The sequence below is a fragment of the Sciurus carolinensis genome, chromosome 5, assembly GCF_902686445.1.
Source record: "Sciurus carolinensis chromosome 5, mSciCar1.2, whole genome shotgun sequence".
Lineage (NCBI taxonomy): Eukaryota > Metazoa > Chordata > Mammalia > Rodentia > Sciuridae > Sciurus > Sciurus carolinensis.
The window spans coordinates 144,844,851-144,866,583 of NC_062217.1; the positions used below are offsets into that span (position 1 = coordinate 144,844,851).

At 38.7% G+C, this 21,733-nt stretch overlaps 1 protein-coding gene across 1 annotated transcript in view; it reads left to right on the forward strand.

The window, feature by feature from the left end:
* Entpd1 (ectonucleoside triphosphate diphosphohydrolase 1) overlaps positions 1-21,733 on the forward strand; it is a 102,224-nt gene that overhangs the window by 61,506 nt on the left and 18,985 nt on the right. Inside the window, exons 5-8 of the mRNA XM_047553154.1 lie at positions 532-691; positions 1,354-1,593; positions 2,802-3,062; positions 9,255-9,368. Of these exons, the coding sequence (XP_047409110.1) occupies positions 532-691; positions 1,354-1,593; positions 2,802-3,062; positions 9,255-9,368 (775 nt within the window). The remainder of the gene's footprint in view (positions 1-531; positions 692-1,353; positions 1,594-2,801; positions 3,063-9,254; positions 9,369-21,733) is intronic.

Consider the following 21,733-nt stretch of genomic DNA (forward strand, 5'->3'; position numbering starts at 1 on the left):
AGCCCAAGAAAAACTGATAGTATGAAGAAGGTATTTTCCAGTCTGGAAGCAGGAGAGGTTGGCTGTGTCCTGGGTGGCTTGCCACCTACTTTCTGTCACCGCCCTAATTGAAAAGCTCAAGCACAGACTAACTTGTGCAACCAACTAGGAGTCACCATAATTGCTAATATCACAAACATCAGCTCTAGGCATGGAGATGACAAAATATCCAGCTACCACCACCACACTCGTTTTAGAGCATTTGATTTTTTTTGAGCCAGGAAACAGCAGAGCAAAAATGTAATTTTAGGAAGACTAACCTACTCAAGGACTGGAAAGATTTGAATTGGGTAGGAAGGGATGAAAGTGTTAGATTTGCCTCATTCCAAAGGAGGGTTCCTCTGCAAACCATGTATGGGTGTTCCCTGTATCTCCATTTATTCCAGCATGTTTTGGTTTGTTTCTTTGCAGAATTGTGTGGAAACTATAGCCAAAATGGGTAGGTGTAGTTATTAAGACCAAGATGGTAACCTCACCTCTTCTTTGGTGTAGGATGGAAAGTGAACAACTGGCAGACAGGGTCATGGCTGCAGTGATAAGGAGCCTCAGCGACTACCCCTTTAACTTCCAGGGTGCCACGATCATCACTGGTCAAGAGGAAGGTGCCTATGGCTGGATTACTATCAACTATCTGCTTGGCAATTTCATTCAGGTGATCACTTCACACCACCCATGGAAGACGCTCCCTGGGGGTCAATGGCATTGCTCTCTCAGGCAATATTCGGGTCACTGGCCAGAGCGAATGATGGATGAATGAGTGCCATGAATTTACTCCCACATTTGTAAGGATCCCTCGAGGTACAGATATCTGTCAAGAACTTCCTTAGGGAAGTCTTCATCTTAGGGAGATACAGAGGAAAAGAAAGTCTATCATTAAAAGTAAGAGGAGCTAATACTTGCTGTGCTAACACTTACCTGTGCTCAGAGAATTCATCCTCAGAACAACAGTGTGAGGCGCTAGCTACTATCATCCCCATTTTAGGGGTATGTAGTGATGCCTGATGAGAGTAATGATTCTGCTCAAGGTCACGCAGTAATGACTGACTGAGTGGGGGTTGAACTTGAGTCTGCCCGGTCCCAGGCCTCTTGTTTGTAGCACTTGGTACATTGCTTCTATGTCACAGCAGTGTGAGCTATATCCTCAAAGCCCTCTTTTCTTGCTGTTGATCTGATGCAGACCCAGGAACCTCCATTGACCTTTGCCTCACCTTTCTGCCCTGCTTCTCTGCTTTAGGAAGTCCCTGACTCTAAGAAACATGGTGAAAAGTTGGATGTCCAAACACCTTTAGCACTGGTGATTGTCTTCTCTTTCAGAAATCAAATTGGCTCAGCCTGATCTCAGAAGGAATCAATGATGAGAAAACATTTGGCGCTTTGGACCTTGGGGGAGCCTCTACACAAATCACTTTTGTGAATGAAAACCACACTGTGGAGTCCCCAGAAAACTCTCTGCAATTTCGCCTGTATGGCAAGGACTACAATGTATACACACACAGCTTCTTGTGCTATGGGAAGGATCAAGCACTCTGGCAGAAACTGGCCAAGGACATTCAGGCAAGTGTAACTGAATTCAGACCTGCCCTTCCCACATCTGGTCCTCCAGCCCTTACATCCTGTTATTTTCCCTTTCTAATTCTGTAATTGGTCTGAAGTTGGTTATTGTTCTTTCCAAACCCTTTCAGGCAGGATACCAAGCTACATCTGGTCGACCCCTATGAATTCTTTCCTCCAGTCATCCCCTCCTGTGTTTGTTTACTACACTATCTCCAAGGAAACCACTCATTTTTTCTTAGCAATTAATTTCTCCCTGAAGTGTTGGTAATAAAAGTTGCATGCTAGTGTTTCATTCAGGGATAGGTTGTTGCAATTTATAAGCAAATGGTCTTCTATGCCATTTTTAATTTCCCTTTCCTACAAAGTATAGAAAACAGTGTTGTTTGGAATGACCTGGAGAGGAGGAGGAAAAAACACATCAGGGGAAACACAGAATTTTTATCAGTCAACACTTCAAATTTTATCCCCCTATGCTTTTTGCATTTTGAAGGCAAGAAAAGTTAAACACTCCACATCATGAGAGTACCAGGCACACCCTGACAAATAAACACAGAGCAAGGTTGTCACAGCCAGCTGTTCTCTGTCTCTGCTTAAAGGACAACCAGTTCTCTCTTCTCCCCCACGTCACCCTCTTTGATTCTCAAAACCACTATCAATAAGAAGACCATCATGGAGTTAAGTGCCGCTGAGAATGGCCCACTGAGCCTCAGAGTTCTGCTAAATTTCGCATACCCAGCTACTCCATTTCTGCTCTGTGGGGTTGAGGGTTAAAAATCACTGGGCTCTACTGGTTTAAAAGACCTAATACATGTTCCAGCTCTTGGAGTTTCTGATTCTCTGCTTGGGGAGGTGGGGAGCCTCAGGCTCCAATTTTTGAAAGGCTTTGAGATTTTTCCTTGTGAATCTGTGTGATTTAGGCTTAGGAACGTGAGGACATTCCCAACTAATGACATTTTTGGGTCCAGCTTTAACTATATCTGCATCCTGTAAATAGCCTGGTACACTCATATCTGGTACCACTTCTGGTGCCTGTTGTAGAAACTGTTTTGTAAACCTATTTCCAATGGTGAAGAAGTCAGGGAGGGACACAATGATGCCAGTGCTACGTGCTGTCATTTTGTACTATGCCTACACAATGATGAAGTCAGACTGTGGCTTTGGTACTCCAACATTCACAAGTTTTCCTTAAAGTGATTTTTTCCATTCAGGTGTCAAGTGATGGAACCCTCAGTGACCCATGCTTTCACAGTGGGTATGAGAAGGTAGTGAATGTAAGTGACCTTTATAAGACCCCGTGCACCAAGAGATTTGAGAGGACTCTGCCATTTGATCAGTTCAAAATCCAGGGTACTGGAAACTATGAACAATGCCAGCAAAGCATTCTTGAGCTCTTCAACACCAGTTACTGCCCTTACTCCCAGTGTGCCTTCAATGGCATTTTCTTGCCACCGCTCCAAGGAAGTTTTGGGGTAAGTTTGTGAAATGATGAGATATATTGGTTGGGATGATTTGGGTTGAAGATTATAGAATATGTGTCTATAGAGATTTTAAATAATGGGATTTCTTTTTATTTCACATAATAATGTCTTGAGATAAATCAAGGTTAGTTTTTTGGCTCAACCATGTAGGGACTTGGGATCTGTTTCTCCTCCATCTTCTTGACCTTCTCGTGGTGCAAAGATAGCAGCTAGTGCTCCAAGCATCACATCAAAGCCAAAGCAGGGTCGAAGTTAAGAGGTTCCTCTGGTATATATCCCTCTCCCATTCTGCATATGTGTCTACAGACATCTTTTCAGATCACGTTGGCCAGAACTTGGTGAAATGCATATATGAAAACACTGCAAAAAAGAGAAATGTATCAATAACATGACTGGTTTAGACTAATTATTGTTCATTCCCTGGGGAGTCTTTCCTGAGGATATTGCTGCCTTTATCTGGATAATATTAGGATTCTATAACCAAGGAGAAGGGGGCTGGCACCCACTAGAGTCTGCTACAAGTGGCTCCCAAGTGTCTATAGAAGGAGAAGCAGCAGCTGGATGAGTTGGCTGAAAGATTTTCTTATATAGACATTTTACAAGTAGAAACTCAGGAAATCCCAAGGAAGCATTGAAGATACCATCATTCTGATTACATTTTGAAGAGTTGGGAGATCATTTAAATCCCAAATTCCTTCCTTTCTGAATTATCCCAGAAGAAGATGAAGAAAGTGATCAGAAGCAGAAGAGATTACATGTCATGTTCCTGGATACCAAGTATTGTTGCAATCACAGTTTAGGAGAAAATTAGCTATCATTTATTAAGTGGCAGTTATGGACCAAGCACTATGTACACATTATTCATTTGAGGTACCAGCCAAAGAAACAAGGGTTTTTATCTGCCTTTACTACTCCTTCTCCCTTTCAGAAAACAGATCACCATGTGAGAAGGGAGGTTCAATCCCCCTTGAAGACCCAGCAAGGGACTTTCTTGCAAGTGTCACAGAAAGAGCTCCTGGAGACAGCACAGGATCAAGAGTACTCAGACCTGACTTAACTCTGGCTTCTTGTGAATCTTATGAGCTCTTCATTCTTTTGGTCTGTGGGAAAGCAGCAGGAGGTAGTGCCCCTCAAGGTTCCTGAGAAAAGTACATCACAGGACAAGCACTGGCAGAGTAATAGCTTTGGTTATTATTTGGCTCCAACCCCAAATTCAAGCAAACTAGAACCTCACTTGGACTCTCCATAGCTGAGCTGCATTGATTTCCCACCATGGGCTTTTTTGGGCCAGGGTCCTTTCTTTCCCTGAATCAAACTTCTAGAGGAGGAAGGAGGGCACCTCAAAAGGAAGGCAAGTGGCCACAGCAGCTGGAGACAGCCAAGGACCTTTTTAACTCCAGTTGCTGCTAGGAAGTAAATGTGAGTGAAAATGAACATACCCTTGTTAAAGAGTTGACGTTTTAATTTCTCTGAACGCTTTGCCTCCTGGGAAACGTGGCCTAATTCCTGCCTTCAAGACAGAGCAAACCCTTCCTCCTTGAGGGATTTCTTGCCTTTGTGAATTTCTTGCCTTGAATGTGATTCATGCACCCAAGTTAGGGAGTGGTAATGGTTGGAAAAGGTGGTGGGGCCTTGAGCTCCCCCTAGCGGCTTTTCTGTTTGTTTTCTTAGTCTCTTGTGAGATTGTTCTCAGTCTTCTAAACCTCAATTTGGTAGTCCCCTTAGATTAGCTCATCATCTCCCTCTGAATAGCATCTTTCTTCTCTGGATACATCCCTCAGGGTCACTGTCTGGTATTTACCCCTGTTTTCTAAAATTTTTTCCACTTAGGATTTTTTTTTTTTTTTTTGGTCTTCTTAGTAATTTCTTCCCAAAATCTGAAAATAATTTTTTGCTTGTTTTTTCCCTATAAATTAGGGACTAAAATACCTACTTCACTGGCAATTGATTATGAGCAATGGATATACTGGACAAGTGGCTATATTGAACTGGCAAATATCTATCAACCAGTTCTTTAGGGATGGGGAGCTGATCTGTAGTATTTCCCAATTTCCAGAGTATAAATATTCCCACCACAGTCTATTTCAGCCTATCCAATTGACATCAACTACACCACAAAAATCCTGAAATTTTAATGTTTAGCTCGCATAGTGTGTCAGAGTCAGCTCCAGCATACTACTGCAGCAAGCATCAAATAGGCCCTAGCACCATGTAGGCACTTACAAAATTTACTTCTTTCTCCTACTGGTCCTCTTTCCACGCTGTCAGTTCTTTAGAAGTTCTGAGGACTGAATTGGAACAAATATTCCATGCATTTATAAAGTGTCAAAATGTATGCTAATTTTATGTACAACCATTATGAACCAATTAATATATAATGAAAAGGAAAAAAAGAAGTTCCCATTCCCAAGACCAGGAACTTGAAACATAACTTTTTGAAACACAAAATCCAGTTGCATTCCCATTATTTCCAGAACCAGTCACCCTATTGTGTTCTCAAGCCACACAGCATTTGTGGGAGAGAGAGTTTGTGCTACAATTGTATGAGGCCCTGATGATCTAACCTTAGTCTGTAAATACAGTATTAAAAACCGTTAGTGGCCTTTACGCCATGTACAGAGAAACAACATGTATCCCATTTGTTTACAATTAAAAAAAAAAAAAAAGTTAGTGGTCTGTCTGCCTACACTGTGGCCTTGTCACAAGGTTGAATCCAATGTGATAGGCAAAGTAGAAACATCAATAAGAGGGAACATCTCTGGGAATTACTTTTGAGGTAATTGGGGAAATGCTTTTGAGATCATATGGTGCCATTTGTATAAACAAGAAAAGATAAAATCAAATTCAGTGGGGAACTGGAAATAAAAAAATATTTAAAATGTCTTTGTGCATGCACGCACACACATACACACACACACACACACACACACACTACACACCAACAGAGTTCACCATTGAACAGTACAGGGATTAGGGGCACTGTTCTCCCCTTGCAGTCAAGTTTCCCTGTGTAACTTTTTTTTTTTTTTTTTTGATTCTGGGTATTGAACCCAGGGCCTTATGCTTGTGTGTGTAAGTTTTGTTAAATTTCATTTTTATAGTATATTTATATATATTTTATGGTAGTAAATTATAAAACACACTATTATCTATATAAATTTTATTCATGTATAACATACTTAACTTTTCCTTACATTTTTCAATTTATCTAGATGATGCAGTTTATGGGTGCTTTCAAATTGTCTCAATACCAAAAAAATTTATTTATGATTGGATTGATGTAGTTTAAACTTATGTTATTCAAGGGTCAACTGTATACATGTGTGTGTGTACATAGCTAAACCTCTTAGAAGTAAATGAGAAAAATAAGGCAGCAGTTCCTTCAAGAATTAGCGTTAAGTCCATTCCGGCAAAAGATTTTGGCTTGAGTCCCCAAAGTCTTAGCCTAAGAGTAGGATCAGGTTGATTTTTCATTATACAAGATACATTTAAGAAGGAAAAAGTACCCTAAACCCTGCAATCCCATCCCATCAGCACATTATTTGGGGGGGGAGCAGGCATTAGTGCCAACTTATGTTTGTATATGCAATAATTGATTATTGAAGATACTTTTCCCAGGCATTGATAAGACTGTCTTAGATATTAATGCAGGATCTAGTGTATTTCTGAAGAATATATACAAAAAAGAAAAATACCATTCAGGTCCCATCACATGAAGACTTTTCAGTGAAGGTTGTCAGGTAGATGGAATGAAAAAGCAAATTAACATGAATGTAAACGAATTGGTCCCACCCAGAGCAAAGGAAGAGAATAAGTTCTGCTGCACAACTGCCTAAATGAACACATCCCACTTCACCAATAGGATTTGCTCTTGATCCAAAGACTGAATTTCTACTGTGACTACAGGAAATGGTCTAGTTCCATACCTTATTGGTTTTGGGGGGAAATACAAAAGTAACATAATTATCACAGAACATTTAAAAATATATAGAAAGAAGCAATTTAAACATTGGTTTAAATTTGATTCAGGTATTTGTAGTCATGAGACTATGTTATTTCCAGAATCCCAGAGTGCTGGGGACTCGAACCCGGGCCTCCAGCATGAGAGGCTGAGACTATGTTTTTTGTATTTTCTATTCCCTTATAATGGCATTATTATATGATTATATATTGCACATTTGATTCTATAATCTGCACATCCAAGGCAGGACCTAGAAGCAAAATAATGAGACTCTCTAGACAGTCATTTTTCCCCTTTACTTTTATTTTGTGTGTGTGTATGTGTGTGTGTGTGTGTGTGTGTGTGTGTGTGTGGTGAAATATCCATGATGTAACATTTACCATTTTAACTATTTTAAGTGTATAATTCTGTGGCATTAAGCACTTACACATTATTGTACAATCATCTCCACTACCTAGCACCAGAACTTTTTCATCTTCTCAAACTGAAGCTCTACACCCATTAAATAAAGCATTAACTCCCCCTTCATCATTACACTCAGCCTCTGCTGTTGCCACCATTCTACTTTTGGAATGAATTTCACTGTGCCAAGTGCCACCATGTAAGTGGAATCATGCAATATCTGTACATTTGTGACTTTTTTTTCACTTAGCATAATGTCTTCAAAATACCAGTCATTCTTAACCCTTCAAGGGATCACAGGACTGTTTGAGAATTGTCTGATGAAAGCTAAGTCTCTTTTAAGCAGAAAAATAGACATGTAAGGGTAGACCAATAATTTTGAATACAATTTAAAATACATCTTTAAAGATAAAAAAATATCTGGGTGTGGTGATTCACACTTGTAATCATAGTGGCCTGGGAGGCGGAGGCAGGAGGATCACAAGTTCAAAGCCATCTTCAGCAACTTAGCAAGGCCCTAAGCAACTTGGTGAGACCCTGGTTGGGGATGTGGCTCAGTGGTTAAGCACCCCTGGGTTCAAACCCTGGTATGAAAAGATTAAAAATAAAAATAATAATAAATACATCTTAATCTTTTGAGGTAGATCTCAAAACAAGTGGTTTCCTGTTTATAACCCCTTAACATACATCGAAAACCACATAGAAAATGTATATTAAAATCAAACTGTGGGCTGGGCTTGTGGCTCAGTGGTAGAGTACTCACTTGCCTAGCATGTATGAGGCACTGGGTTCAATTCTCAGCACCACATATAAATAAATAAATAAAATAATGGTCCATCGACAACTTAAAGAACTTTTAAAAAAATAAAACTGTGAGTCTTAGGAAGACTGTGGCTGGGAGTGACTGCTCTCACCCATATGAGGAGCCAAATCTGTGTAGAAGTATGCAAGACAGGTTCATACACATATATGAGAGACAGATAACCTGAAATTGATATTGCCCCTACCTCTAAAATTATTCCTGCCAGGGCAGAGCCAACCTCCTACTCAGTAATGCAAGCATATATGCTATACTGTCAATATGTTTTGATTTGACCTTTGGAAAATGATTTAACAAAACCCCTTTTATTCCTTTGTGGATAAATTTGACTTTCTGTTAACTTTCTGATTTGTTAGAGAAGGCAAGTTAAGAGTGAGTAATCAAGTTAGAATGAGGAAGGGAGTGGGGACATGGCAAATAGTTTGGGACAGGGTTTGATATAAAATTGTAAGGCCTGTTTCTGGTTTTGACTAAAAATGCATCATGTAATTTATATTTAAAAGTACTCTCAATATGTTTTCATTTGATCATTGGAAAATGATTTAACAAAACCTTTTTTTATTTTTTCATGGACAAATTTGGCTTTGTGTTAACGTTCTCATTTTGTTTCCCTGGAAACCTGATAACAGTGGAATGTTATTACATTAGTAGACTACTGTTTAGACTAGAAAGGGAAGCAAAATCAAACTAAAAAAAAAGAAAGAAGGAAAAGAAAAGGAGAATTCTTAAAAAGGGTTAATATGCCCACAGTTATTTTTGTTAAATTAGATGAATATTATACATGTATATGAATTTTTAAAAATATTCATCTTAGGAAACTGCCATTGGGTTTATTGGGTTTATTTTAGCTGGAATTGAAGCTTATGGCTTGTTTGCAGCAGGAATTTGCCTGGTAGAGGGTATCTTTGCTTTTCTCTGAACCAAAAATGAGCTCCCAAAGGGATTGAGTCAGTGTTCCTATGTGTTGGGCACAGCCTAAAACTGCAATTTTCTCTTATAGGCATTTTCAGCTTTCTACTTTGTGATGGATTTTTTAAACTTGACATCAGAAAAAGTCTCTCAGGAAGAGGCGATCAGGAGAATAGGAAACTTCTGCTCTCAACCTTGGAAAGTGGTAAGTAACTAGAGACAGTAGCCATCATGGTTGCACTGTGCCCTCGGCAGCTTGGAGGATGTCTGTCTGCTCCTGGCCTTGTGCCGGCTTGACCAGGATCCGGAAAATGTGTCAGATGAGCCAAGATGGTAGGCTCAGGAGTAAATTTGCCAACATTCCTTGATAACTTGATATACAACATCTTATGTCAGGTCTTATGTTTCTCACCTACTGTGAGATCTGGCAGCAAGTGGCTATGGGCATGGGGTTAGCAGTTCATCTATGTCTCAACCATTGCACCTGCAGTTCTGTTGACATGTCTATGTCCTCATGGACACAGGGTGGCTGCTATGGCATCTCTGTTCAAGCTCAGAAGAAGGTAGAACCAGAAGCAGCTGTTCCTTTTCACAGTAAAAGAAAGGCTATTGCAGAAGGCCTTCAGCCGTCTTTCCCTTATTTTTAAAATTTTTTCTATTATTGTTTTATTTTTTATTGATTGTAACTATACACTTTATGAGGTACAATGTGATACTTCAATATGTATGCAACATATATACATTGTACACTGATCAGGAAAATGAGTGTATCTTTCCCCTTAAACTTTATCACTTGCTGGGGTGATAACTTTCAAAATACTCTTTTCTGGCTTTTTTGCAATACACACTACATTATTCTTAACTGTAGTAACCTGTGTATAGCAACAACACATCAGAACTTATTCCTTCTAACTGCAATAAGGTACCCATTTACAAACTTCTCCCTGTCCCTCCCTGCCCACTACATCCCTCAGGCTCTGATAACCACTGTTCTTTGCCTCAACTCAGTGTGACTGGTTTTTTTATATTTCAAATAGGATTGAGATTATGCAGTATTTATCTTTTTGTGTCTTATTTATTTAACTTGACATAATATACTCCAGATTCATTCACATTGTCCACAATGACAGAATTTCATGCTTAAATCTCAATTTCATATAAATATCTTACATTGCTTTATACATTCATCCATTAATGAATACTTAAGTTGATTCCCTATCTTGGATATGGTGAATAATACTGCAATAAGCACTGGGAATGAAGGTGTCTTTTTGATGTACTGATTTCATTTTCTTTGAATATACACTCAGTAGTAGAATTGCTGTATCAGATAGTACTTCTGTTTTTAATATTTTGAGGAATCTCTGTTTTTCATAATTGCTGTGACAAATTTATATTACCAGCAGTTTGTATGAGTTACTTTTATACACATCTTTGCCAATATTAGTTATCTTTTTTGGGGGGGTGGGCAATGCTGGGACTCACCCAGGGCCTTGTGCATGCCAGGCAAGCACTCTATTTTTGAACTACAACCCAGTGTACTTTTGTCTTTTTGATGATAGTCATTCCAAGAAGAGTGAAGTGGTATCTCACTGTGTTTGTTTTGTTTTAACTGGTGCCATGTTCCACTCTCAGATATTCTGATTTAACTGATGTAAGAGTACCTTCCTCATGTGCTATAGTATGATAATATGATAAATGTATACAGTGTGTAATGATCAAATCAGGGTAACAAGCATTTCCATCTCCTCAAACATTAATCATTTCTATGTGCCAGAAACCTTTATATTTTTTTCTTGTTATTTTGAAATGTATCATACATTATTTTAAACTAGTTACCCTATTAGCTATGGAACACCAGAACTATTGCTCCTATCTGTTTTGAAGCCCCAAATCTAAGCTCTCTCTGTCCACCCTACCCCTACTATTCCCAGCCTCCAGTGACTACTATTCCATTCTCTTTTTCTATGTGACAGTTTTTTTTTAATTTCCACAAATGGGTAAGAACATGTGGTATTTGTTTTTCTTTACCTGACTTATTTCTCTTTACATAATATCTTCAATTTTCATTTGCTGTGATAGGATTTCATACTTTTTTTTTGACTGAGTAATATCCAATTGTATACACACACACACATCACATATTCTTTATCCTTTTATCAGTTTATAGATGCTTTGGTTGATTCCATATCCTGGCTATCGTGAGTAGTCCTGCAAGAAACTTGGGAGTTGTTTTAGTCAGGTTATTTGTTGCTGTGACCAAAAGACATGACAAGAACAATTTGGAGGGAGAAAAGTTTATTCAGGGTTCACAGTGTCAGAGATCAAAGTCCAAAGACAGCTGGCTCCATTGCTTTGGGCCCAAGGTGAAACAGAACATTATGGTAGAAGTGTGGGTTGGGGGAAAGCAACTAAGGACATGGCCTCAAAGAAGCAGAGAGAGTGAGTTCTGCTCACCAGGAAAAAATATATACCCCAAGGGCACACCCCACTGACCTACCTCCTCTAGCTACATCTGTCTACAGTTACCACCCAGTTAATCCATTCTGGATTAGGGCACTGATTATGTTAAGGCTATCACAATCCAATCATTTTACCTCTAAACTTTCTTGCACTGGCACCTAAGCTTTGATCTTTGGGGGGATACCTCATATCTAAATTACAGTGTTTTACCCCTGGACTCCAAACCTCATGGCCATTTCACAATGTGAAATACATTTAGATCATTTCCAAGAGTCTCCATAGTCTTAATGGTTCCAACATTGTCCAAAAATTCATATCCAAAGTCTCCTCTGAGACTAAAGTAAACTCTTAGATATTTGTAAAAGTCAAAAGTAAGTTACATATATCCAATATATTAAGGCAGAGTAAACATTTCCATTCCACAAGAGAGAAGTTGGCACATAGAATGAAGGAATGGGACCAAAGCAAGACTAAAATCCAGCTGGGCAAACAGGTCCTTTATCTTCATGTCCAGCATGAGGTACATTGCATAATGATGTTCTCTCCAAAGAGATTGTGTAGCTCTACCCCTATGGCCCTGCTGGTTGCAGCCCGCATGGCCTCTTTCTTGGTTTGTTGCTCAATTCCTATAGTTTTACTTGGCAGACTTTCCATGTTACTGGTATCTCTTAATTTTGGGGGTCTGGAATGCAGCTTTGGCTTCCATCTTGTATCTTCATTGCCCTTTCAGAGGCTACCCACAGGGAATCTGACCCTGCTGTGCTTTGTCTGGTTTCCCAAACTATCCGTTGACATCTTAGTGGAAGCCTTCATGACCCCTAACTCCAGCATCCTGCACTTCTGCAGAACTCACACCATGTGGTTGATACCCAGGTCTGTTACAATCTCAAACAGTAGCCATGCCTCCTGGTGTTATGGGGTGCAACTTAATAACAGACTGATCACCACTGAGAAGTCCAAATTTGAGAGTCTTTATTAAGCTGGCTGCTGACTGTCTCACACAATACCCCAAAAAATGGCTATTGGGAGAACAGCCCTGACCACAGGGTTGTAGGGGTTCTTATACCAAAAATTACATTAATCCTAAGTGTCTGTTGCTATGATTCGAAATTACACATTAACAACATGAGATCCTCAACAGAGGGGGATGTGGGTCAAAATGACCCTTACCTAGATACAAACTAAAGAATGGTTGCTAACATCCGCACAATCAATGTTCCCATGGTACATTGTTTAGGAGCAATAGAGATCAAAAGAGAGCAATTTTTCTTTACATAGGAATTATCATTCTGTATTGTTAAACATGTCACACTAAGTAATTGATGATGGATACAGAGGCGGGGTATTCCCATGGGAGAAGCTTATTTCCTACATAATATGGAGTCTCAGAGCACAATGGAGCCTGCTTAGTCATTTCCCTTAGAGTCTGGCCTATAACATTCTCATGGAGCCAGATCTGTCAACCCATCACACTGGGACCATGGCTACAGCAGTCTCAGAGTACGAGTACCTGCATTGCTGAATATAGTGAAACATATCTTCCTAGGTGCCCCTGTGCAAATAAGGTGCCTCAGTCTCTTCACAAAGGAATTTTTAATTTTATACCCTGAGATGGGTGTGGTCTTGCCATTTTCTGAGATGCTCTTGAGCTATCTTTTCTATGTCACTGGTTAAAATATTCACATTTTCTTTTGTGGCTGAAATCTCTTGAACAACCACAGCTTCCTTAGCCAGAGTTTGAGTCACCTTTTTCTCACCAAACTGCAGATCTTCAAATCTTCCTGCTCTGCTTTCTGCTCCTGATTATCATGGTAAAATTGACTAAAAGCCTCTAGCAATATCCATGCCACTGCCTGAATGCTGTGCTCCTTTGAAATTTCCTCCACCAGAGTCATTGGCTCTTCACATTTAAATTCAGTGTCACAGAAAGTCTCAGTATATGGGCAGAATGTAGAAAACATCTTTGCCACAAGGTAACATGAATGGCCTCCAGTCCAATTTCCAATGAAGTTCTACTTCTCCTCTAAAATCTCATGAGCTCAGTCTTTACTGTCCATTTGCATTTTGGTCTTCTGAACTCCCACCAGAATCACCCATCAAGTTTACTTACAGCTAACACACTTCCAGCTTACATCTCTAAACTTTTCAAAGAGTTCCAAAAACCCCTGCACAAAATGATCAGGATAGTCAAAGCAATGACCCCACTTCTCAGTACCAGTTTCTGTTTTAGTTAGCATCTCTGTTGCTGTGACCAAAAGACCTGACAAGAACAACGTAAAGGAGGAAAATTTTATTTTGGGGTACATGGTTTTAGAGGTTCAGTTCAGGGCTATTTGACTCAATATCTTTTGGCCTAAAGCAAAGCAGAACATCATGGCAGAAGGGCATGGGGGAGAAAAGTAGGTCAGGACATGGCACCAAGAAGCAGAGAGAGCTCTACTCACCAGGGACAACATATAAGTTCCAAAGGCATGCCCCCAGTGATCCACCTCCTTCAACCACTCTCCACCTGCCTGTAGTTACTACCCAGTTAATTCATATCAGTGATTAATGCACTGATTAAGCTGAAACTCTCATAACTCAATCATTTGACTCTAAACTTTCTTGCATTGTCTTATACATGAGCTTTTGGGGGACACCTCATATCTAACCATAATAGGAGTACTACAGGGCTGGACTGAAGATCAGTTGTAGAATGCTTGCCTAGCACATGTGAGGCTCTGGGTTCAATCATCAGCACCTCATAAAAGTAAATAAATAAAGATATTGTATTTATCTGCAACTAAAAAAATATTTTTTAAAAATAGGAGTACTACAGGTATCTCTTAGATGTAATGATTTCATTCCCTGTGGATATTTTCTCAGGTGTGATATTGCTACATCATATGATAATTCAAATTTTAATTTTCTAAACACACTCCATACTGTTTTCCATAATAACTGAACTAATTTATATTTCCACTAATAGTACATAAGACTTCCCCTTCTTCTGCATCTTCACCATTATTTATTTTTTGTCTTTTTGATAATAGTCATTAAAACTGGAGTGAAATGATATCTCATTGTGATATTGATTTGCATTTCCCTCGTTAGAAAATTGAGCATTTTTTCATACACATATTCACCCTTTGATGTTTTCCTTTAAGGATTCAGGTCATTTACTAATTTTTTAGATTGATTATTTGGGACTTTTTGTTGTTTGAGATCCTTGTATATTCTGCTTATTAACCCCTTGTCAGATTAATAATTTATAAATAATTTATACTATTGTTTTCTTTTTACTGGGCCTTACTGACTTTATTTTTATTTATTTTATTTTTCATACATGCATATAGGGTAATAATGTCTGTCTCAATGTACCATCCTTCCCATCCCCACCTGCCCCACCTCTCCCTCACTCCCCTCCATACAATTCAAAGTTCCTTCATTCTTCTCTACCCACCCCCCACTATGGATCAGCATCTACTTATCAGAGGAAACATTTGACCTTTGGTTATTTGGGATTGGCTTATTTTACTTAGTATGATCTTCTCCAGTTCCATCCATTTACCTGCAAATGACATAATTTCATTCTTCTTTAAGGCTAAGTAATATTCCATTGTGTATATGTACCACATTTTGTTTATGAATTCGTCTGTTGAAGGGTTGGTTCCATGGTTCAGCTATTGTGAGTTGAGCTGCTATAAACATTGATGTGGCTTTGTCACTGTAGTATGCTGATTTTAAGTCCTGTGTGTATAAACTGAGGAGTGGGATAGCTGGGTCAAATGGTGGTTCCATTCCAAGTTTTCTTAGGAATCTCCGTACTGCTTTCCAAAGTGGTTGCACCAATCTGCAGTCCCACCAACAATGAATGAGTGTACCTTTTTCCCCCCATCCTCACCAACACTTATTATTGCTTGTAATTTTGGTAATTGCCATTCCAACTGGAGTGAGATGAAGTCTTAGAGCAGTATTGATTTGCATTTCTCTAATTGCAAGAGATGAACAGTTTTTCATGTTTGTTGATAGATTGTACTTCTTCTTCTGTGAAGTGTTTGTTCAGTTACTTAGCCCATTTATTGATTGGGTTTTTTTTTTTTTTTTGGTGTTAAGTTTTTTGAGTTCTTTATATATCTTGGAGATTGGTGCTCTGAGATGAGTGGTAAAGATTTTTTCCCATTCTGTACGCTCTCTTTTCAAATTGTTGATTATTTCCTTTGCTGACAAGAAGCTTTAGTCTGAATCCATCACATTTAGTGATTCTTTTTTTTTTAATTAATTAATTAATTTATTTTTATTATTGTACACAAATGGGATACATGTTGTTTCTCTGTTTGTACATGGCGTAAAGGCATACCATTTGTGTAATCATAAATTTACATAGGGCAATGTTTGATTCATTCTGTTATTTTTTCCCTTCCCCCCACCCCTCCGACCCCTCTTTTCCCTCTATACAGTCCTTCCTTCCGCCATTCTTGCCCCCCTCCCTAAACCTAACTCTAACCCTAACACTAACTCTTCCCACCCCCCATTATATGTCCTCATCCACTTATTAGCGATATCATTCGTCCATTGGATTTTTGAGATTGGCTTATCTCACTTAGCATGATATTCTCCAATTTCATCCATTTGCCTGCAAATGCCATAATTTTATCATTCTTTATGGCAGAGTAATATTCCATTGTATATATATACCACACTTTCTTTATCCATTCATCAATTGAAGGACATCTAGGTTGGTTCCACAATCTGGCTATTGTGAACTGAGCAGCTATGAACATTGATGTGGCTGTATCTCTGTAATATGCTGATTTTAAGTCCTTTGGGTATAGGCCAAGGAGTGGGATAGCTGGGTCAAATGGTGGTTCCATTCCAAGTTTTCTAAGGAGTCTCCACACTGCTTTCCAGAGTGGCTGCACTAATTTGCAGCCCCACCAGCAATGTATGAGTGTACCTTTCTCCCCACATCCTCGCCAACACCTGTTGTTGCTTGTGTTCTTGATAATCACCATTCTAATTGGGGTGAGATGGAATCTTAGGGTGGTTTTGATTTGCATTTCTCTTATTACTAGAGATGTTGAACATTTTTCCATATGTTTGTTGATTGCTTGTAGATCTTCTTCTGTGAAGTGTCTATTCATTTCCTTATCCCATTTGTCGATTGGATTATTTGCATTCTTGGTGTAGAGTTTTTTGAGTTCTTTATAGATTCTGGAGATTAGTGCTCTATCTGAAGTATGATTGGCAAATATTTTCTCCCACTCTGTAGGCTCTTTCTTCGCATTGCTGATAGTTTACTTTGCTGAGAGAAAGCTTTTTAGTTTGAATCTATCCCAGTTATTAATTCTTGCTTTTATTTCTTGTGCTATGGGAGTCCTGTTGAGGAAGTCTGGTCCTAAGCCAACATGTTGAAGCTCTGGACCTACTTTTTCTTCTATAAGATGCAAGGTCTCTGGTCTGATTCCGAGATCCTTAATCCATTTTGAGTTTAGTCTCGTGCATGGTGAGAGATATGGGTTTAGTTTCATTCTGTTGCATATGGATTTCCAATTCTCCCAGCACCATTTGTTGAAGAGGCTATCTTTTCTCCATTGCATATTTTTGGCCCCTTTGTCTAGTATGAGAAAATTGTATTTATTTGGGTTTGTGTCTGGGTCCTCTATTCTGTACCATTGATCCACCTTTCTATTTTGGTACCAATACCATGCCGTTTTTGTTACTATTGCTTTGTAGTAGAGTTGAAGATCTGATATTGCGATACCCCCTGCTTCACTCTTTCTGCCAAGGATTGCTTTAGCTATTCTGGGTTTTTTATTCTTCCAGATGAATTTCATAATTTCTTGCTCTATTTCTGTAAGGTACATCATTGGGATTTTAATTGGAATTGCATTGAATCTGTATAGCACTTTTGGTAGTATGGCCATTTTGACAATATTAATTCTTCCTATCCAAGAACATGGGAGATCTTTCCATCTTCTGAGGTTTTCTTTAATTTCTTTCTTTAGTGTTCTGTAGTTCTCATTGTAGAGGTCTTTCACCTCTTTTGTGAGATTGATTCCCAAGTATTTTATTTTTATCGAAGCTATTGTGAATGGGGTAGTTTTCCTAATTTCTCTTTCTGAAGATTCATCGCTAATGTATAGAAATGCCTTAGATTTATGTGCATTGATCTTATATCCCGCTACTTTACTGAATTCACTTATGAGATCTAAAAGTTTTCTGGTGGAATTTCCTGGTTCCTCTAAGTATATAATCATATCATCAGCAAATAGGGATAGTTTGAGTTCTTCTTTTCCTATTCATATCCCTTTAATTTCTTTGGTCTGTCTAATTGCTCTGGCTAGAGTTTCAAGGACGATATTGAATAGAAGTGGTGAAAGAGGGCATCCCTGCCTTGTTCCAGTTTTTAGAGGGAATGCTTTCAGTTTTTCACCATTTAGAATAATATTAGCCATGGGCTTAGTGTAGATGGCCTTTACAATGTTAAGGAATGTTCCCACTATCCCTATTTTTTCTAGTGTTTTGAGCATGAAGGGGTCCTGTATTTTATCAAATGCTTTTTCTGCATCTATCGAAATAATCATGTGATTCTTGACTTTAAGTCTATTGATATGGTGAATGACATTTATTGATTTCCTGATGTTGAACCAACCTTGCATCCCTGGGATGAAACCCACTTGATCATGGTGCACTATCTTTTTAATATGTTTTTGTATGCGATTTGCTAAAATTTTGTTGAGAATTTTTGCGTCGATGTTCATTAAGGATATTGGTCTGAAATTTTCTTTCCTCGATGTGTCTCTGTCTGGTTTAGGTATCAGGGTAATATTGACTTCAAATGAGTTTGGGAGGGTTCCCTCCTCTTCTATTTTATGGAATACTTTGAGAAGTATTGGAATGAGCTCTTCTTTAAAAGTTTTGTAGAACTCGGCTGAGAACCCATCTGGTCCTGGACTTTTCTTTGTTGGTAGGCTTTTGATGACTTCTTCTATTTCATTACGTGAAATTGGTCTATTTAAATTGTGTATGTCCTCCTCGTTCAGTTTAGGCAATTCATATGTCTCTAGAAACCTGTTGATGTCTTCGAAATTTTCTATTTTGTTGGAGTATAGATTTTCAAAATAGCTTCTAATTATGTTTTGTATTTCATTCGTGTCTGTTGTGATATTTCCTTGTTCATTCCGAATTTTAGTGATTTGGGTTTTCTCTCGTCTTCTCTTTGTTAGTGTGGCTAAAGGTTTATCAATTTTGTTTATTTTTTCGAAGAACCAACTATTTATTTTGTCAATTTTTTGTATTGTTTCTTTCGTTTCAATTTCATTGATTTCAGCTCTGAGTTTAACTATTTCCTGTCTTCTACTACTTTTGGTGTTGGTCTGTTCTTCTTTTTCTAGGGCTTTGAGCTGTAGTGTTAGGTCATTTATTTTTTGAGTTTTACTTCTTTTATTAAATGCGCTCCATGAAATAAATCTTCCTCTAAGTACTGCTTTCATAGTGTCCCAGAGATTTTGATATGATGTTTCTTTGTTCTCGTTTACCTCTAAGAATTTTTTAATTTCCTTCCTAATATCTTGTTATCCATTCATCATATAATAGCATATTGTTTAATCTCCAGGTGTTGGAGTAGTTTCTGTTTTTTACTCTTTCATTAATTTGTAACTTCAATCCATTATGATCTGATAGAATACAAGGTAGTGTCTCTGTCTTCTTGTATTTGCGGATATTAGCTTTGTGGCATAATATATGGTCTATTTTAGAGAAGGATCCATGTGCTGCTGAGAAGAAAGTGTATTCGCTCTTGGTTGGATGGTATATTCTATAAATGTCTGTTAAGTCTAAATTATTGATTGTGTTATTGAGATCTATGGTTTCTTTGTTCAATTTTTGTTTGGAAGATCTGTCCAGTGATGAGAGAGGCGTGTTAAAATCACCAAGTATTATTGTGTTATGGTCTATTTGGTTTGTAAAATTGAGAAGGATTTGTTTAACATACATGGATGAGCCACTGTTTGGGGCATAGATGTTTATGATTGTTATATCTTGCTGATTTATGCTTCCCTTAAGCAGTATGAAATGTCCTTCCTTATCCCTTCTGACTAACATTGGCTTGAAGTCCACATTATCTGAAATGAGTATGGATACTCCAGCTTTTTTGCTGAGTCCACGTGCATGGTATGTTTTTCCCCATCCTTTCACCTTTAGTCTATGGGTATCTCTTTCTATGAGGTGACTCTCTTGCAGGCAACATATTGTTGGATCTTTCTTTTAATCCAATCTGCCAGTCTATGTCTTTTGATTGATGAATTCAGGCCATTAACATTCAGGGTTATTATTGAGATATGATTTGTATTCCCGGTCATTTGGTTCATATTTAAAATTTTATTTATTTATTTATTTATTTTTGACACATCTTGGTTCCTCTTTTATTTGACAGTTCCTTTAGGATAATTCCTCCCTTTGCTGATTTGCTTCTTTGTTTTTTATTTCTTCCTCATGAAATATTTTGCTGAGAATGTTCTGTAATGCTGGCTTTCTTTTGTAAATTCTTTTAGCTTTTGTTTATCATGGAAAGATTTTATTTCATCGTCAAATTTGAAGGTAAGTTTTGCTGGGTATAAGATTCTTGGTTGGCATCCATTTTCTTTCAGAGCTTGAAAAATGTTGTTCCAGGCCCTTCTAGCTTTTAGGGTCTGGATTGAAAAATCTGCTGATATCTGTATTGGTTTCCCCCTGAATGTAATTTGGTTCTTTCTCTCACAGCCTTTAAAATTCTGTCTTTATTTTGTGTGTTAGGTATTTTCATTATAATGTGCCTTGGTGTGGGTCTGTTGTAATTTTGTGTATTTGGAGTCCTATAAGCCTCTTGGACTTGATTTTCCATTTCATTCTTCAGATTTGGGAAATTTTCTGATATTATTTCATTGAATAGTTTGTTCATTCCTTTGGTTTGTTTCTCTAAGCCTTCCTCAATCCCAATAATTCTCAAATTTGGCCTTTTCATGATATCCCATAGTTCTTGCAGATTCTGTTCATGATTTCTTACCATCTTCTCTGTTTGTTCAACTTTGTTTTCAAGGTTAAATATTTTGTCTTCAATATCTGAAGTTCTGTCTTCCAGCTGTTCTATCCTATTGGTTATGCTTTCTATGGAGTTCTTAATTTGGTTTATTGTTTCCTTCATTTCAAGGATTTCTGTTTGTTTTTTTTTTCAGTATCTCTAACTCTTTATTGAAATGATCTTTTGCTTCCTGAATTTGCTCTGTTAACTGTCGATTGGTGCGATCATTCAATGCCTGCATTTGCTCTTTCATCTCATCATTCAATGCCTGCATTTGCTCTTTCATCTCATCGTTTGCTTCCCTGATCATTTTAATTATGTACATTCTGAACTCCCTTTCTGTCATTTCTTCTGCCATGCTGCTGTTGGATTCTATTGATGTAACATCTAGATTTGTTTGGGGCATTTTCTTCCCTTGTTTTCTCATATTGTTCATTAATCAGTGGGTCATTAAGATATTGCAGATTTCCTCTATCAACTTATAATGTCCCTGAAGATTGCTAGTATATCCCCTCTTATCCTTCAGTAGCCTGAAGTCTTGGAGGAAGTTGATAATGCGGAGCTCCACAAGGAAGCTGCCTCTCTAGGGGTGGTGACCCTCAGGTGGGGTATATTCCCTGATAGTGGGCAGAGGCGCCTCCACTTGTTGACCAATGGTCATCCAAAGGGGAACTAGGCTGCGGGCTGAGGCAAGGCCTGTTTGTGCCTGTGTCTCTGGTTTTACCGTCCTTGTGGGAAAACCTCACCTGGCAGGGAAGACTCACCCTGTGGGGAGGTCTCGCTGGTCAGTTGCCCTCCTAGAGGTTCCCCTCAATCTACAACTACTGCCTGGGCTGGGCTGTCTTCCTCTGTAACGTTCCCAACGGCCCCGACCTACCTCCTGGGCCTGGGAGCCTCACCCTCTGCAGGCGGGTCTCCTTAGGCTGCCTCTCCCAGAGAATCCACCCGCAGTCCTGGAAACTTCGCTCCGCCCCTAGGCGTGTCTCTGTGCGGCTCTTCCAGCAAGAAGCCACCTAGCTCCTGGGACCCTGCTCTGCACCTAATCGCCTGGCTATGCGGCCCCTCCT